Genomic DNA, 14,192 nt, shown 5'->3' on the forward strand with positions numbered 1-14,192 from the left:
TTCGCTCCGCCTTTTACAAATTGGGCGCTAAAATGAGGCAATATCTCACGACATTTGCAAATTAAAAAAGCAGAAGATGGTATACTATTATTTATTGGTTTTATGCCAAAGTATTTTACTTTATGCACAAACATATCCTCCATCGATCGGTAAAGCTACTCCGGTTATCAACTCCGCTTTATCGCTTAATAAAAACAATACCGCTCCCACTACATCGTCAATTTCACCAAACCTACAACAAATAACAACAGGTAATTGTGTCTACAATTACTGGTGCGGCTTTTATCCCAAATACCTTCGTAGTGGAATCTTTTGAAGCATGGGTTCTTTTATTTTCGGGTCAGACCATCCGAGTCTTCCCATCTCGGTCATTATCACAGTTGGATTTACGGAGTTTGCGCGAATGTTACGCGGACCATATTCCAATGCTACAGCTCTTGTGAAAGCGTCTACGGCCCCTTTGCTACTGCAGTATACCGTGTGGTTCATCAGACCTACCAAAGATGCCTGGGAAGACAGATTCACTATAGCGCCCGGCGCGTTCCTAGCTAGGAGATTCGTGATGACGATTTGCGTGACGTTGATGAGAGCTTTGGAGTTAATACTGAAGACGCTGTAAACCAAGATAAATAGTGAAGTTTATCAAAGCCAATTTAATAAGGGTTTAATAACAAAGGTTCACAAAATTAAACTTTTTAACAGAATTTTTTATTTTGAAAACTGATTCGATATAATTTTTGAAGGCTGATTTCAAAAATTCTATGCATTTATTTGTATCGTATAAGGTTTTTTTTGCAAATATTAATGAAAAAAAAACGGTATTCATAAAATAATTTATTTTTTTATTTAGTATTTTTTGAGTGAAATCTTCGTCTTTTGCCAGAAAGCTGCGTTGTCCGGACATTCGGCTGTGTGTTTTTAAGGGCAACAAACTGCTTCAACAAGCGACAGTTTGATATAAATAGGAGGCAGTATCTCTATCTCTTAATATATGTTTCCTACCAGGTGTAAGGCTTGTTCAAGAGGGCTATTCTATTTGAGTCCTATGTCTATCTCTTGCCCGACTATCCCACTCCCAAATAAAGCATGAAAGTTTTTTATAACCCCCGTTGTCCTAGGAGCATGCACAGAACTTTAGGGTCACCACAAAGTATCCACTGATGCTCTTGGTACTTTATGTTCTTCAAAAGAAGTATGTAAAGAATGTACCGAAAGCGCAATGAGAACCGAGGCCAGTTCGTAACTATGGTACAATAAAAAACTTTTTAAACTAATCTTACTTGAGTCAATAAACAAGAGCCATTCTTTTTTTATATACGACACATTTTCTAATTTTGGAACTATGTCAGGAATATTGTTGTAATACACTAGCCATCCTTCCTGAGTAAAATATTGACATAACCCTTTTTCCCGGTAAAAGCTTGATGTCAAGCCAGGTGCCAGTAAATGCTTGTCAAGAAGTCTGGACACTAGCAATTCGGATGCATCCTTTGAAAGGTGCAAATCTCTAATTAAATCATTTAATTCGCCGTGGTTAAACACTTCGGGCTCTCTGAAATCCGGTGTGAAGTCTGAGTCATCTGGCTCCGAATTAGATTCCTCTGATTCTGACGATAGTTCTTTTTGAATAGCAGAGTCAAGATTGGGATACACAATTTGTTTCTTATTTTTTCTGTTGAATCCGTGAACATTACACGAACAAAAATAACAACCATCATTGTGATTCCTAGGCTCTCACCATACCATAGGAACACCAAAACTTAAACTTTTCTTCCTACCTTTTTCTACAGTTTCTTAATGCTTCAACGCAAACGGAACAAACAATTTGATGAGCCCAGGACTTATCTTGGCCGCCAATGTTTATACCAAAACAAGCGTGATATACATTTTTCGCAAAAGAAGTTATAGTTTGCTTTTGCTTTACCTTGACATAACTACCATAGATATAATTGTTCACACCATGTCTTCTTTCAATATGTATACGTATATGTATGCCATAATGAAGACAATACACACTAGTGACAATCTGAGCATAAGTAGGTTCTGCGCCAACTCTGTTGCTTTGCAAAAAAAATCTAATATTATCCAGCGTTGCCAAATCACATTTAATTTCATAAAAATCAATTGATTTAAACATGGAACAAACATATTCGTGTCATAGGTATGTATAGTAATAAAATAACATTTTTAAGATTTAGAGAGCTATCAAAAATATATAGAGCAGATATAATGCATGTTTTGGAGAAAGGTCTCCCAAAAATATCCAAACAGCTTTCAAACATCAAAATCACTGTAGACGTGTGTAATTAATGAAATATCGGGCTCTCATTATTGTGTTGGGTGCCTTTGTTTATTTTTTTTCTTTTGTGGGAGTGCTAAAGATAATTTCAGTTTTAAAAGTAATATTGTGCGACTCGCTGGTATGTCAGTCGTCGTTTCTGGAGTTCTAATAGAGTCGAATTAGAAACACTCATGCCGTATGCCGAAACTGAGAACTATCGATGGTCAAGTATATCGAACCTGTCAAAGTCATCTTCGGTGACGTCCATTAATGATTTTACCCAACCCATCGCAGCATTGTTGACCAGCATATCAATTGGACCGATATTGCTCAACACCTCGCCAGTTTTTTTCCAATCCGATATATCTAATGCAATTGTTTTGATCGACGGATGTTGAGTTGTCAATTCGGCTGGAAATACGTAAAAAAGTAAACGAATGACATTTTTAATGATGAGTTCGGTGTAGCTTAAAAAACATTTATTTGAATTATTTGATAATGGGAAATTTTTATCAGTATCCTTTTTGAATCCACCATTTGGGTAATAAGAAAGAAAAGATATATTTATAGACATCTCTGCGCCCAAGTCAAGTGAAAAGATCATCCGACTTACCATAATTTAGTTTTCAGCACCCAACATTACATAAAAACTATTTACGATATATTACTTACCGAGTAGTTCTTTGGTTCTACCAACACCAATAACTCGTGCGTTGCTTTTAGAAAGTTCGATTGCAATTTGTCTACCAATCCCTAGAAACAAAAATTCAATTTAATTGACTAATGGATTATTTCCTGTTCCTTGCCTTTTGTAACACCCGTGACCAAGGCGGTTTTACCCTTAAAATCAAACGCCATTTCGAAAAAACCATGTAAGCATTGTTGAGGTTTGTTGGGTGATCAATCTGAATTTCTTATCAAAGTTGGCATGTTATTTGGTTTTGTATTCTCGGTTTAAATTGACCTAAGATAACAGTTTATTTATAGTAAATAACGTCAGAAATTTACAGTGCCTGCTACAAAAGGCTTCGAAAATTGGTTTCCGACCCAGAAAATATTTTTTGCCTGCTTCGCGCCACCTATAACAAAATGCTATTTCTGGAAATAAAAAAATATTTAGTTCTTGACTGCCGCGTATAGTCCAAACTTTGTGTTCCAAAATCAAAATTCAATTTTTAGAGGCGTACATAAAAGATCCTCATCTACAGATAAATATCCAAGAGGCGTTTATAATGGAAATCACCTTCCCTAACACTAGAGCTCTCGTCACTGGTGCCTCCAAAGGTCCTATTTACAGAATATTTTTTATTTCGATAGAAAGAATGCGATTTTTTAGGCATCGGGAAGGACATTGCCATAAAACTTGCCCAATGTGGAGCGCAGGTAATGGCGATAGGAAGGAGTCAGGCAGATTTGGGTAAGCACAGTTGAATGGTTGCTATTTCATGATCACAAAATGCAATTTTTTGTAGATTCGCTTAAGAATATCCATCCCTCGATAGAAACAATAACTTTAGATTTGAGAAATTGGCAATCCACAGAAGATACCTTGAAGAACATAGAATCGGTCGATCTTTTAGTTAACAATGCTGGAGAAGGCATGATTAAACCTGTTTTAGATGTGGAGGAGAAAGATATAGATAGGTAACTAAGTGACTCACTCCGATCAAAGTGGGGCGAAGGATAGGAGTAAATTTTCAGAATTTTTGATCTCAACGTTAAGGGACTCATGCACGTCACAAAATTAGTTTTAAAGGACATGCTTAGGAGGAAATCTAGCGGAGCCATCGTAAACGTGTCTTCCCAAGCGGGTCTTGCTGGGTTATATGCCCAATCGGTGTATTGCGCAAGTAAAGGAGCAGTCGATGCTTACACGAGGTAATAATAAAATAGACCAAGGCGATAAAAAAGTTTTGCTTTTGTAGAGCCTTAGCATTGGAAATGGGGCCCCAAAATATTAGAGTTAATTCGGTAAATCCAACCGTTGTCATGACGGAAATGGGTAAAAAATGGTGGAGTGATCAGAACAGGGCAGCCGATATGTTGTCAAAAATCCCTTTGGGAAGGTTTGCTAATGTGAATGAAGTAGTGGATGTGGTCATATTTCTTCTTAGCGACAAAGCTAGTATGGTCAACGGAGTGTGCGTTCCCATAGATGGAGGATACACATGTACATAAATAAATATTTGCTTAAATTTTGCGACAGTGTAATTCTAACTGAAAACCAAAATATAACTACGCGAACATTTCTTTTACGATATAATTGTAATACATTGCCAAAACAGCAGTTCCCAGTCCTGTAGTGTGATCATTGCAGCCGTCTTTGAAACATGTCATATCTTTTTTCATTCGAGTTTTCAGGCGATCGGTGAGGATTGCCGAGAAACAGCCTTCTGATCTCTGGGATTTTAAAATAAAATAGAGCCATTTGTTTTGAAACACTTCCAAGAAACCTTCGTAGCCACATAGGAGAACTAAAATAAAAATATAAGATTCATCTTGGCTTTATGCATAGCTAAGCACCTTGTTCGAGGAAAAGGTCGAACGTATCATCCAGCATATTGTAGTAGTCGATGCTGTAAACCTCTGACACAATTAACCCACAGATAGTTGTAGCGCGGAAAGTATAAAGTTTTCCTGACATACACGACAATCTTTTAGCCAACTGCAGAAGAAGCAGCCTAAAAATACCCTAAAATTAATCCAAACACAGGTTTCCTTGATTATCAAAATCTTATGATCGATGAATGTCTTTATTTAATTGGATGGACTTGTAGTTGTATAGATTGAACAAAAAAATCCTTACTTATGTGTCAAAGTATATCCCACACCTGATATGTCGCCAAAATATGTGTCGTAGCACTGCCTTTTAATACAACACTTTTTAGGTATGCCAGGGTTCGTAGCATTTATTAAATCTTCTAGGCAGTAATCTGAATTTGGCGCTAGTACTTCCACATTCCCCAATAGTTTTTCTCTAAGATTTGAGTACGTCATACGGTGTAAGTTTAAGCTGCGGAGACCGAAGCTAATTTTTTTGTACCACATGTCATTTTTCACCAGGTGAGTGAATTCTACAAGGACAGAAATTCTTTTGGGCCCATTCTTGTTCGTTCGTTTTAACTTACTCCAGTCGTTGCCGTTGTGCGAGTTTTGCTCGAACATTGGCCTAGCTTTCTCTATAATACGTTCCGTTTTGATCAGCATTTCAAACGAGCCGTTTTTAGTTTTATTTGGTCCGTAATAATAAACATCTTTCATAAACGCTGAAAGAATCTGTACATTCTTGTTATTGAACGCGTGTTAATTTATCATTACCTGCCGCTAATCTAACACCAAGCAAGCAGTCCACATTGACTCGATATAAATTTTGATCGATGTAGTCCAGGGACTTTTTTAGAGAACGTTGTACGGTTGGTAAAACCCTAACATCAAAAGCCGATTCTTGCGAAAAACTAAACAGAACTGTGATCAAGAAAATCGCAAGCGACATAACTGAAAACCACCCGCAGTCGTTTCCAACATTTATATATTCCCATTGAGCAGGCTTGCATAGGCGTGCGTAAAATTAGTTTTCTTAGTTCAATATTTTGTCATATGTTGAAATCCACCAATCCGACAATACTCCTATCAAACGACAAATAATACATTACAAAAGAAAATAACGTACTATGTAACATTCTCTCAAGTCGGAACAGAAGTCGTTCATTGCATATGGTGATAGCAAATTTGAAATGTCTAAATTTCAAATCGCTATCTCGAACTGTTTAGTAGTTATAGAGTGTCCACGCATTCTAGTGTCACCCGGCAGCATTTATTCTTTTTTATAATCTGAAAAATTCATATCAGCGTTTATTAGCGGGTATTCATTGAACTTTTTCTGAAACAAAAAGTATAGAGAACAAATTTAAAATACAGGAAAACGCGTCATAGGTTGAGAACGCTAGGTTCTTATTTTTTTTAAAAAGAAAACTGAGTTTATGGCTTAATAATTAAGATATTTCAACAAAACTTCTAATTGTATGGTAAGGGCAATTCACAATCTATAATAGTTTAGGTTAGAATTTGTAATCACTAAAAAAGTAACTGTCATAACCACGCATTAGTATTAAAAAAACATTTTTGACAACACTATGCCAAATTGAAAAATATGTTTTCATATAAAAAATAATACTTTTTTTTCAAAGAAACTTCCACAGACTACTGTAATACTATAATCTTCTGGATTCTTCCTTAATCGAAGTTGCTGACAGTTCCGATATTGAACAACTTCAGTTAAGCTCAGATGATCGGCGAAATGTCAGCAAAGTCGAGTGTTCAGCAACCGACTCAGGAGGAATGCAGAAGATTTGTAAATAGTTAAAAACTAATTGCTATGTATTTTCTTGAAAATTCAGGTGAAATCTGTCAATAGTTGCTATTCTTAATTATAATCATTATGTAATATACAGAGGCCGAAAATAAGGTCTTATTAGTTGAAAGTGAGCATTCCAATGACTGAGTTACAGGAAAAACTTATACCGGCTTAACAGATTTTGCAAAGAAATATTCAAATTTGAAGAACTATAAGGGTAAGTGAGTAAGTAAGTGACTAAGAGTGGTAAAAGTTCTGGAGAACTAGGAATTTCCAAATTTTAGTATACGATCATCATCGTGATGAAATGCTCAAAGCACAAATGTTGTGTTCTTCACATTAGTGGGAAGAGAGTAGGTACAAAGTCAAACAACAAAAGTAGTATTTTACAAATTTTATATTACTCTGGGTAAAATAAATCCAGGCCCGATCGGAATTTTATCACAGTTCTTTTAGATATCCACTTAAAGAAATAAGAGAATATTATTTTCTTCTAGTACAGGGTGCTTCAAAAAAATGTATACACACTTTAAACTATAGTAGTTTTCCCGCTCTACAAGGCTAATGTTATATTTCTTCGCCAGGTGCCAGCATAATCGTCCCTCTATGTTATATTATCAGTTGGAATTTGTAATATCAACATGGGGAACGTACATTTGAGTTTTGAAGAACGTAAGCAGGTTATTAAGTGGTATTGGAAGTTTGAGAATGTAAATGAAGTTCAAAGACAGTGCAGAAGGGAGTATGATACAGAACCACCTTCAAGATTAACAATTACACGCATACGAGACAAATTCGAAGTTCATGGAACAGTGTGTGATGTGCATAAAGGTCATTCAGGTCGGCTTCGAACAGCTACAAGTGATGAGTCATCAACGGCAGTCTTGGAACTATTTCAACGCTCTCCTAACAAAGTAAGTGCTAGCAGCGTGAACGCATTCTGAAGAGAGGCAAGTATCGTGTTTACATTCCAAGGCTGGTGCAACAGCTAAATGACGACGATCCAGATCGAAGGTTGCAATTTTGTGAATGGATTCAGGGGATGGTGATACGTGAACCGGGATTTATGGGTAGCATCATTTGGTCGGATGAAGCCCAATTCAAACTTAATGGAACTGTCAATAAGCACAATTGTGTTTACTGGGGTGAAGAAAATCCTCACATTACAATTGAAAAAGCTGTAAATTTGCCTGGTGTAAATGTGTGGGGCGGTTTGTCTTCAAGGGGACTCATTGAACCTTTTCGATTTGAAGGCACTGTAACTGGTATTAATTACCTAACAATGCTTGCTGATTGCATATTTCCTGCCATTCGTGCATTATACGGTAATGATGATTTTTATTTTCAACAAGATGGTGCTCCGCCGCAGTATCACAGGGACGTACGAGCTTACCTGGATCAAAATTTGTCGGGCCGGTGGATAGGACGCAGGCGGCCAATCGAGTTTCCAGCACGCTCTCCAGACCTTACACCACTGGATTTCTTCTTGTGGGGCACAGTAAAAGATGAGGTGTACAAACGTAAACCACGTAACGTAGACATTCTTTGGAATGAGATTCAAGCAGTGTGTAGAGAAATCTCATTGGACGTTTTGATACGATGTACAGAATCAGTGGTGACTCGTACTCAGAATTGTATTGATGCTGCAGGTCACCAATTTGAACAGTATTAACATTTGTTATTCATGTTTCATTTACATTGGACTTTCAGCTTTCTATTTTCCTGAAATTTAACTTTGTAGAACGGTAAATAAATTTTCTATGGAAGTTCAAAGTGTGTATACATTTTTTTGAAGCACCCTGTATATAAATCGGAGAGACGATCTACGCTCATGAGTAAAAAAATCTGCTTAAGAATTCACCGAAGAACCGCAACAATATATCTGTATTACAAGAGGGACACAATATTCAGCGACAAGTCGACGGAGAGTTTTTTTGTATTAGAATTTATACTTTCAATTACACCGGAGCAGTTTTAGCTTCAGAAATTTGTCACATAGTTCAACGCATCAGTTTTAAATAGTTTCATAAATCCAAATCTTCGAAAACAAACCTCGCAACTTTTACGATACACTATAAAGAAATATAGATAACTCATAGTCTACGCAGATATGGCAAACACGTCGGCCATTTTAACTATTTGAAACATTCAGTTCGGTTGTTGTTGTTGTCGTTATCCAAGCTGGTCTGACCTTGCGTAAATCAAAACGTCCGATCTTGTCATACCGACACCGAGTGTTAAACAAAGATCGACTCAAAAATTAGTACTAAAGACGTATTTCCCGGCGGTACTTAAAGTTTGCACGTACAAAATGGAAATTAATTTCAAAGGAAAACGCGCGTTGGTCACGGGAGCCAGTCAAGGTACTTTTGTTTATTTAGAATTCAACTTGGGTCACCGACGACATTATTGGCAGGTAACCCAGCGCAGATATTTTTAGCTGCGCGTGATGTTTGTTGTGTATCCCGCGCGGTCAAATTCAAATATTTTCTTTATTGTCTCTCTTTATCTCCAAATATTGAGTCGTATGGGCTCTATAGATATCATCAAATGAGGCAATACAAAAAAAGCTGCACATCAGGACATGGCATCATCATTAGTCCATACTTTAAACTTACATTATTAAACTAAATATTGTGGCAGTAATATCTGTAATGTTTCGGCTTTGAGATAATATATGAAGGTTTATTAGGGTTAAAGTACTGTTTAAAATTACTTTCATACTATATAGGTTGTCCTAGAAGTGCTAAAAGAATCAAGGTTGATCTTTTGCAAATATTTATTAATAGGCACTCAATTCTGTCATATAACGTGTTTTGCAAATACCGCGCCCAAAAGAATCTTCTCCGAAGTGGTAAGAGTGACAGGATCCGTTAAATTTCATAACATTTTTGTATAAAACTTTTAATCCTTATAACAAAAAATAAGGCGATGATGATCACTCAGAGACAAAACATCGGATTATAACAATTTTGACGGCTCTGGATAGAGGAGAAAACTTCATTTGATGCTCTGAAATATTGTTTGAATATCTGTTCAAATCAACTTAAAATTTACTGTTTGACACGGATTATTTCGGAACTGCTGGAAATGTTTAAAACAGAACATTATTGAACATTAAAAGCGCTAATTGTCACTAATTATCTGATTAGATTCTTTGGACCCCTGTATAAATGAAATGTCACATATCACTGACGGCAAATACTATATTATAAAGAAAATTCCTTTTAAAATAACACAAACTGATATTACTTAATTTAATTTATAAATTTTAATGATCATCATAGAGCGACACCCCATTAAACCCAAAACTCTTTTGTTTTTCTCATGCTATTGCAATAATCTTGTACGTAATAATCTTCTCGTTAGAGTTATTACAAAAGCGAACTTTTTTTGACAATTTTAGGCATTGGCCGAGAAATCGTCAAAAAGTTAGTGCTATGCGGAGCCAAAGTTGTAGCAGCAGCTAGGAACAAAGATCTACTCCGTAAGTTCTAGTCCAAGAATCGTGGATATTTTTTCTAAATTAGAAGTATATTTCAAAAAGAAGGCAATGAAATCTTACACCTTTTTATTACTAAGAAAATTCTAAACATACCATCCTTTTTGATTTGCATTTGATTATTATTATCCTCATCACTCCACTGGAGAAAATCTATCAGATCAACTGCAATTCGGTATGAGTCAATCAAAATTTACTTTCTGAAGCCTTCAAGAAACCAAATTAATTAATCTAAAATCTAGATTAATGAAATTTGGAGTTTATTTTAAATGTCATAAATTTCTTTAATGACTGGCAGCGATAGTTGCAAATAAAGTGTACTACTTATTGTTTGGTATGATGTATAGATATTGAAAAAATATCTAAAAAGTTGGTACTTGATTTTAGTGTCTTTGCAAAAAGAGTTGCCCAGCATCGAAATCGTGCAAGTCGACTTGTCCGATTGGCAGAAAACCGAGGAAACCCTTAAAAATATCGGTAACATAGATTTGTTAGTAAACAACGCGGGGCTGGCCATTTTGGGGCCCCTAACCGAAGTAGCTGAAGACGACGTAGACAAGTAATAGTTTACTTCTTTGCTTATTCAAAAAACCAATTGTAACCCTTTTTTTTACCAACATATGTTTTCAAATGAAAGAATAATTTAATTGTGCATTAACTATGAACTAACTATTTTCCCAGAATTTTTGCCATCAACGTCAAAGCAGTAATAAATGTAACAAAACATGTGATTAAGAACATGATCGCAAGAAAAGTTCCTGGATCCATAGTCAATGTGTCATCGCAAGCTTCCGTAATCGGCTTAAATGATCACACTGTATATTGCGCCTCAAAGGGTGCAGTCGACGCCTTCACCAGGGCGACAGCTTTAGAATATGGGCCCTACAACATAAGAGTCAATAATGTGAATCCTACGGTTATTCTTACGGATATGGGAAAACTGGGGTGGTCCGATCCAAAGGTGGCAGGTCCGATGTTGCAGAAAATTCCGCTGAGAAGGTGATGTGGCATAAAATATGAGATATTTATTTTGTCAAGTTGGTTGTTTTTTGGAATGTTCATTTCTTTTGTTTTGAGCTATTTTGAACACGTTTTTAGAAATGTTTAGCATTTTACTTGTTCTGAAAGGCTGAGAAACGCTGTGTTATACTGAATTATTAAATGTGCATTTCTTTTTAAGATTTGGCGAAGTCGACGAGGTGGTCAATTCTGTAATATTTTTACTCAGCGACCTATCTACGATGACGACAGGAAGCAATCTTCTGGTGGATGGAGGCTACGTGGCGGTATAATTTGCAAGATGTCGACCAATATAATAAATCGAGTGATAGGAGCGGATATTTTATTGATTTGATTGATTTAATTCGTTTCAAAACAATACAAAATACATAATAAATAATAAATACAAAACGCTGTTTTCAAACACTACAAACATTTTCAAACCGTTTTTGTAAATTATAACACGGTAGTGAAAAATAAAAAGAAGCGTGAATAGAATTTCAATATCTGTATTCTGACCTGCATACTAAATTTATTTTCACGTCCAAGAATCAATGAATTTATTATATACTTATTTACTTCAAATTATAATTTCTTGATTTTGCTTGTATCCAGTACGATAACTTTAGTATAAAATATTTTTGGTATATCAACAGCAATATGTTTTTAAGAATAGGATGTTTAAACTTAAATTTTGCGTCTAAATCTTAAAAATAGCATCTCCGCCATCTCTGCGTGAAAAAATAAATGATCCTTCTGGGTATGGTTAAATAATATCTGTAACAACTTCTGAAACGTACTTTTCAAAACGGTAAACGAGTCAAATACCTTCCTAAAAGATGGCGCAGCGGGCGGCAAGATGCCGTCAGCGAGGAGAATCTAACAAGAATTTCTATGGAAGGCGTATAAGACAAAACACAAAAAAAAAACCCTTGCTATGGTACAAAATATGTTTTAAATTATTGGCACAATCCAAATATATGAAGAAATCTGTGTGGGGTTTCATAAGAATAGAAATAACTTTATTAAAGTCGAAATTTTAGGATTGGGTATTTATTTATGTGACGATGTGTCTCTTGTAAGCATGCGCAGTAGTATAAAAGGCAAATTTTTAAAAGTAATTGTTGTTATTTTCGAAAAAGTCTAAATTTGCACCTATTTGGGTGCGGATTGTTTGTCCGAGGTTTGAGTTAAACAATTCTCATAACAACGTTGATACTTTCCAAGTGAATAACCCTTCCCAAATAAGTCCAAGCTGAATAATTCGACAAACTCGCACTTCGTAACCTTATACTCGATGCTACGATTAATAAAATAAGGTCGGATAAAGGTAAAAAAATTAAATAAGTTCTCAAGTAGCGACGTATCACCGACAACAAAATATGAAACATTTCCTTGGCACACATCCGTAATTGGTAACGATGCTTAAGAATATTCAATGACTACATTTTATTATGGTTACTTCCGATTGGTAACGCTGTCTGAAATTCTTAGTTTAATGTGTGGTGTACTCAATATAAGTTACCGTGTTGTTGCTGCTGTAATTATCGGTATCTATTTAAATACATTTGAAAAAATAAAAAACGCATTAAAGCAATTGTTATAGCACATATCTTTTGTCGATTAATACTTATATGCACTCTTGAGTGCATACAACACTACAACAACAAAAATTCTTTCAAAGCTATCAAGGTTAGAAATCTCTTCAACTGGATGAAATCGATTGATTCCTCCATTTCCGCAATAAACTATAGCAGTTTATAAGATAGAGGCGAACAACTAGGAGTAATCATGTTAGAAGCAGGTCGAGACGCTAGGATTAGGATTTAGGATTTATTGTGTGTGACTGATGTATTGGCTTTCCGCGCTATTGTGTTACACTTCTAAACATTCCCTTCCATATTATATTCAGATATCCGTCATATAATATATTGAGGTTGATGTGTCCGGCGTACCTACATCCGTATCAGATTTTTCAGATTTGTTTGATTCATCGCTAATAGGGTGCTAGTCGTGCATTCCTTCGTGAGACTTTCGATTTTTATGTATATAACTATATCTTCGAATAGGTAAATGGTGGTAACAGCAAGTTATCTTAAGCGAGACATTCGTTGCCGGTTGACAGGATATAGAAAACATCGGTTTTGAATCTATGCGAAATGTTTCTGATGCGTTTCTGGTCAGGAGGCCGACTGTTTCGTTACCCTCACGTCCTCCATGCCCGGGATCCATGTCAGCGTTACCTTTACTACTAAATGCTACTAAGAGGAAAGTCTGGTGAGTTCACCAACTCGCCAAAACAGTTTTCCCAACGCTTTATCGACAAATCGAGAGTGATCGAAAAGCCACCGTTAAATATAAACCGGTCTCGACGTCACATTCCACTATATAAATACAACGAAATGCAGTACTACTCTTCTTTAACAGTCCCTTAAGGCATTGCGAAAGCAAAATTTGCACGATAGCACGATAGCAGTTATAGTTCGAACATTTGTGTTCGATTAGGAAGAATATATCTGAATAATTAGAAATACCTGATTCAGTGTTATTTTCACAAAATTTGTAATATCTTCTTTGCTGGAAATTACTGCTATTTTAGAATTGTGGACATCATTTTGTTAACATTACTTGAAAATATTCATGTTATTACGCAGAAAAATTGTGCTGTTGAGCAGTAAGGGAGCAAAGTTTCCACGCTAGTTTCCTTACACCCTATGTGTATGCTGTGTCATTTTTTTTTATTTTTAAGGCATAATTTAGGAATACTATTGGTAATACTGATCGTCATCGAAGTCTTAAAACGGTACCAAAAGATTGATGAAAATTCTGATCGTGTGAGAGAAACTGACCGACGGACTATAAATTTTCATAACTTGCTTTGCTCATAACAGCTTTATATCCAGCATTCGATACCTGAGCATAGGTTCAAATATGGGTGAAAATCGCAATGTCATATAAGTTTCTCATAGACAACACTAATTTTACTACTTGATGCGGATCCTTTAATGTTATGAGATAATAAGAGTTTCGCAAGTCACAAAACACATGAATTTCTC

At 35.8% G+C, this 14,192-nt stretch overlaps 4 protein-coding genes across 7 annotated transcripts; 2 read left to right on the plus strand and 2 right to left on the minus strand.

Annotated features, from left to right (window-relative positions):
- Window positions 1-81: 81 nt before the first annotated feature.
- Window positions 82-3,239, minus strand: LOC132700213 (L-xylulose reductase-like). The gene is made up of 5 exons (XM_060667416.1): window positions 3,088-3,239; window positions 2,954-3,034; window positions 2,521-2,692; window positions 296-613; window positions 82-232 (listed from the first exon to the last, which is right to left on the minus strand). Exons 1-5 carry the CDS (start codon window positions 3,137-3,139, stop codon window positions 121-123), a joined length of 735 nt encoding a protein of 244 aa, XP_060523399.1. The 5' UTR covers window positions 3,140-3,239; the 3' UTR covers window positions 82-120.
- A 31-nt stretch (window positions 3,240-3,270) lies between these two features.
- On the plus strand, window positions 3,271-4,529 carry LOC132700214 (L-xylulose reductase-like). 2 transcript variants are annotated; one of them, XM_060667417.1, is made up of 5 exons: window positions 3,271-3,565; window positions 3,618-3,698; window positions 3,754-3,925; window positions 3,983-4,159; window positions 4,207-4,529. In XM_060667417.1, the coding sequence occupies exons 1-5, from the start codon at window positions 3,514-3,516 to the stop codon at window positions 4,457-4,459; spliced, it is 735 nt and encodes a 244-aa protein (XP_060523400.1). In that variant the 5' UTR covers window positions 3,271-3,513; the 3' UTR covers window positions 4,460-4,529. The 2 variants fall into 2 exon arrangements, with proteins under 2 accessions (XP_060523400.1, XP_060523401.1); XM_060667418.1 differs by having other exon boundaries at window positions 3,280-3,480; window positions 3,631-3,698.
- LOC132700210 (UPF0764 protein C16orf89 homolog) lies at window positions 4,517-8,843 on the minus strand. 3 transcript variants are annotated; one of them, XM_060667404.1, is made up of 6 exons: window positions 8,688-8,843; window positions 5,600-6,112; window positions 5,410-5,547; window positions 5,088-5,355; window positions 4,805-4,962; window positions 4,517-4,755 (listed from the first exon to the last, which is right to left on the minus strand). In XM_060667404.1, exons 2-6 carry the CDS (start codon window positions 5,772-5,774, stop codon window positions 4,517-4,519), a joined length of 978 nt encoding a protein of 325 aa, XP_060523387.1. In that variant the 5' UTR covers window positions 5,775-6,112; window positions 8,688-8,843. The 3 variants fall into 3 exon arrangements, with proteins under 3 accessions (XP_060523387.1, XP_060523388.1, XP_060523389.1); XM_060667405.1 differs by lacking the exon at window positions 5,600-6,112 and having other exon boundaries at window positions 5,410-5,557; XM_060667406.1 differs by lacking the exon at window positions 8,688-8,843 and having other exon boundaries at window positions 5,410-5,557; window positions 5,952-6,369.
- A 13-nt stretch (window positions 8,844-8,856) lies between these two features.
- LOC132700212 (L-xylulose reductase-like) lies at window positions 8,857-11,688 on the plus strand. Its single transcript, XM_060667415.1, has 5 exons — window positions 8,857-8,998; window positions 10,042-10,122; window positions 10,525-10,696; window positions 10,819-11,136; window positions 11,318-11,688. The coding sequence occupies exons 1-5, from the start codon at window positions 8,947-8,949 to the stop codon at window positions 11,427-11,429; spliced, it is 735 nt and encodes a 244-aa protein (XP_060523398.1). The 5' UTR covers window positions 8,857-8,946; the 3' UTR covers window positions 11,430-11,688.
- The last annotated feature ends 2,504 nt before the right edge of the window (window positions 11,689-14,192 follow it).

This window comes from Cylas formicarius, unplaced genomic scaffold, assembly GCF_029955315.1.
Source record: "Cylas formicarius isolate icCylForm1 unplaced genomic scaffold, icCylForm1.1 PGA_scaffold_3__17_contigs__length_32017465, whole genome shotgun sequence".
NCBI classification, from domain to species: domain Eukaryota; kingdom Metazoa; phylum Arthropoda; class Insecta; order Coleoptera; family Brentidae; genus Cylas; species Cylas formicarius.

Excerpts from the sequence above, each read along its gene's own strand:
- LOC132700213 (XM_060667416.1), bottom strand. The coding sequence starts at position 3,139 with ATGGCGTTTGATTTTAAGGGTAAAACCGCCTTGGTCACGGGTGTTACA. Across the intron at positions 2,693-2,953 it reads TAGAACCAAAGAACTACTCG|CCGAATTGACAACTCAACAT; the intron begins GTAAGTAATATA and ends ACGTATTTCCAG. Across the intron at positions 233-295 it reads CAAAAGATTCCACTACGAAG|GTTTGGTGAAATTGACGATG; the intron begins GTATTTGGGATA and ends TATTTGTTGTAG.
- LOC132700214 (XM_060667417.1), top strand. The coding sequence starts at position 3,514 with ATGGAAATCACCTTCCCTAACACTAGAGCTCTCGTCACTGGTGCCTCC. Across the intron at positions 3,566-3,617 it reads CGTCACTGGTGCCTCCAAAG|GCATCGGGAAGGACATTGCC; the intron begins GTCCTATTTACA and ends GCGATTTTTTAG. Across the intron at positions 4,160-4,206 it reads GCAGTCGATGCTTACACGAG|AGCCTTAGCATTGGAAATGG; the intron begins GTAATAATAAAA and ends TTGCTTTTGTAG.
- LOC132700210 (XM_060667404.1), bottom strand. The coding sequence starts at position 5,774 with ATGTCGCTTGCGATTTTCTTGATCACAGTTCTGTTTAGTTTTTCGCAA. Across the intron at positions 5,548-5,599 it reads TGGTGTTAGATTAGCGGCAG|CGTTTATGAAAGATGTTTAT; the intron begins GTAATGATAAAT and ends AGATTCTTTCAG. Across the intron at positions 4,963-5,087 it reads GGATATACTTTGACACATAA|GCTGCTTCTTCTGCAGTTGG; the intron begins GTAAGGATTTTT and ends GGGTATTTTTAG.
- LOC132700212 (XM_060667415.1), top strand. The coding sequence starts at position 8,947 with ATGGAAATTAATTTCAAAGGAAAACGCGCGTTGGTCACGGGAGCCAGT. Across the intron at positions 8,999-10,041 it reads GGTCACGGGAGCCAGTCAAG|GCATTGGCCGAGAAATCGTC; the intron begins GTACTTTTGTTT and ends TGACAATTTTAG. Across the intron at positions 10,123-10,524 it reads TAGGAACAAAGATCTACTCC|TGTCTTTGCAAAAAGAGTTG; the intron begins GTAAGTTCTAGT and ends ACTTGATTTTAG.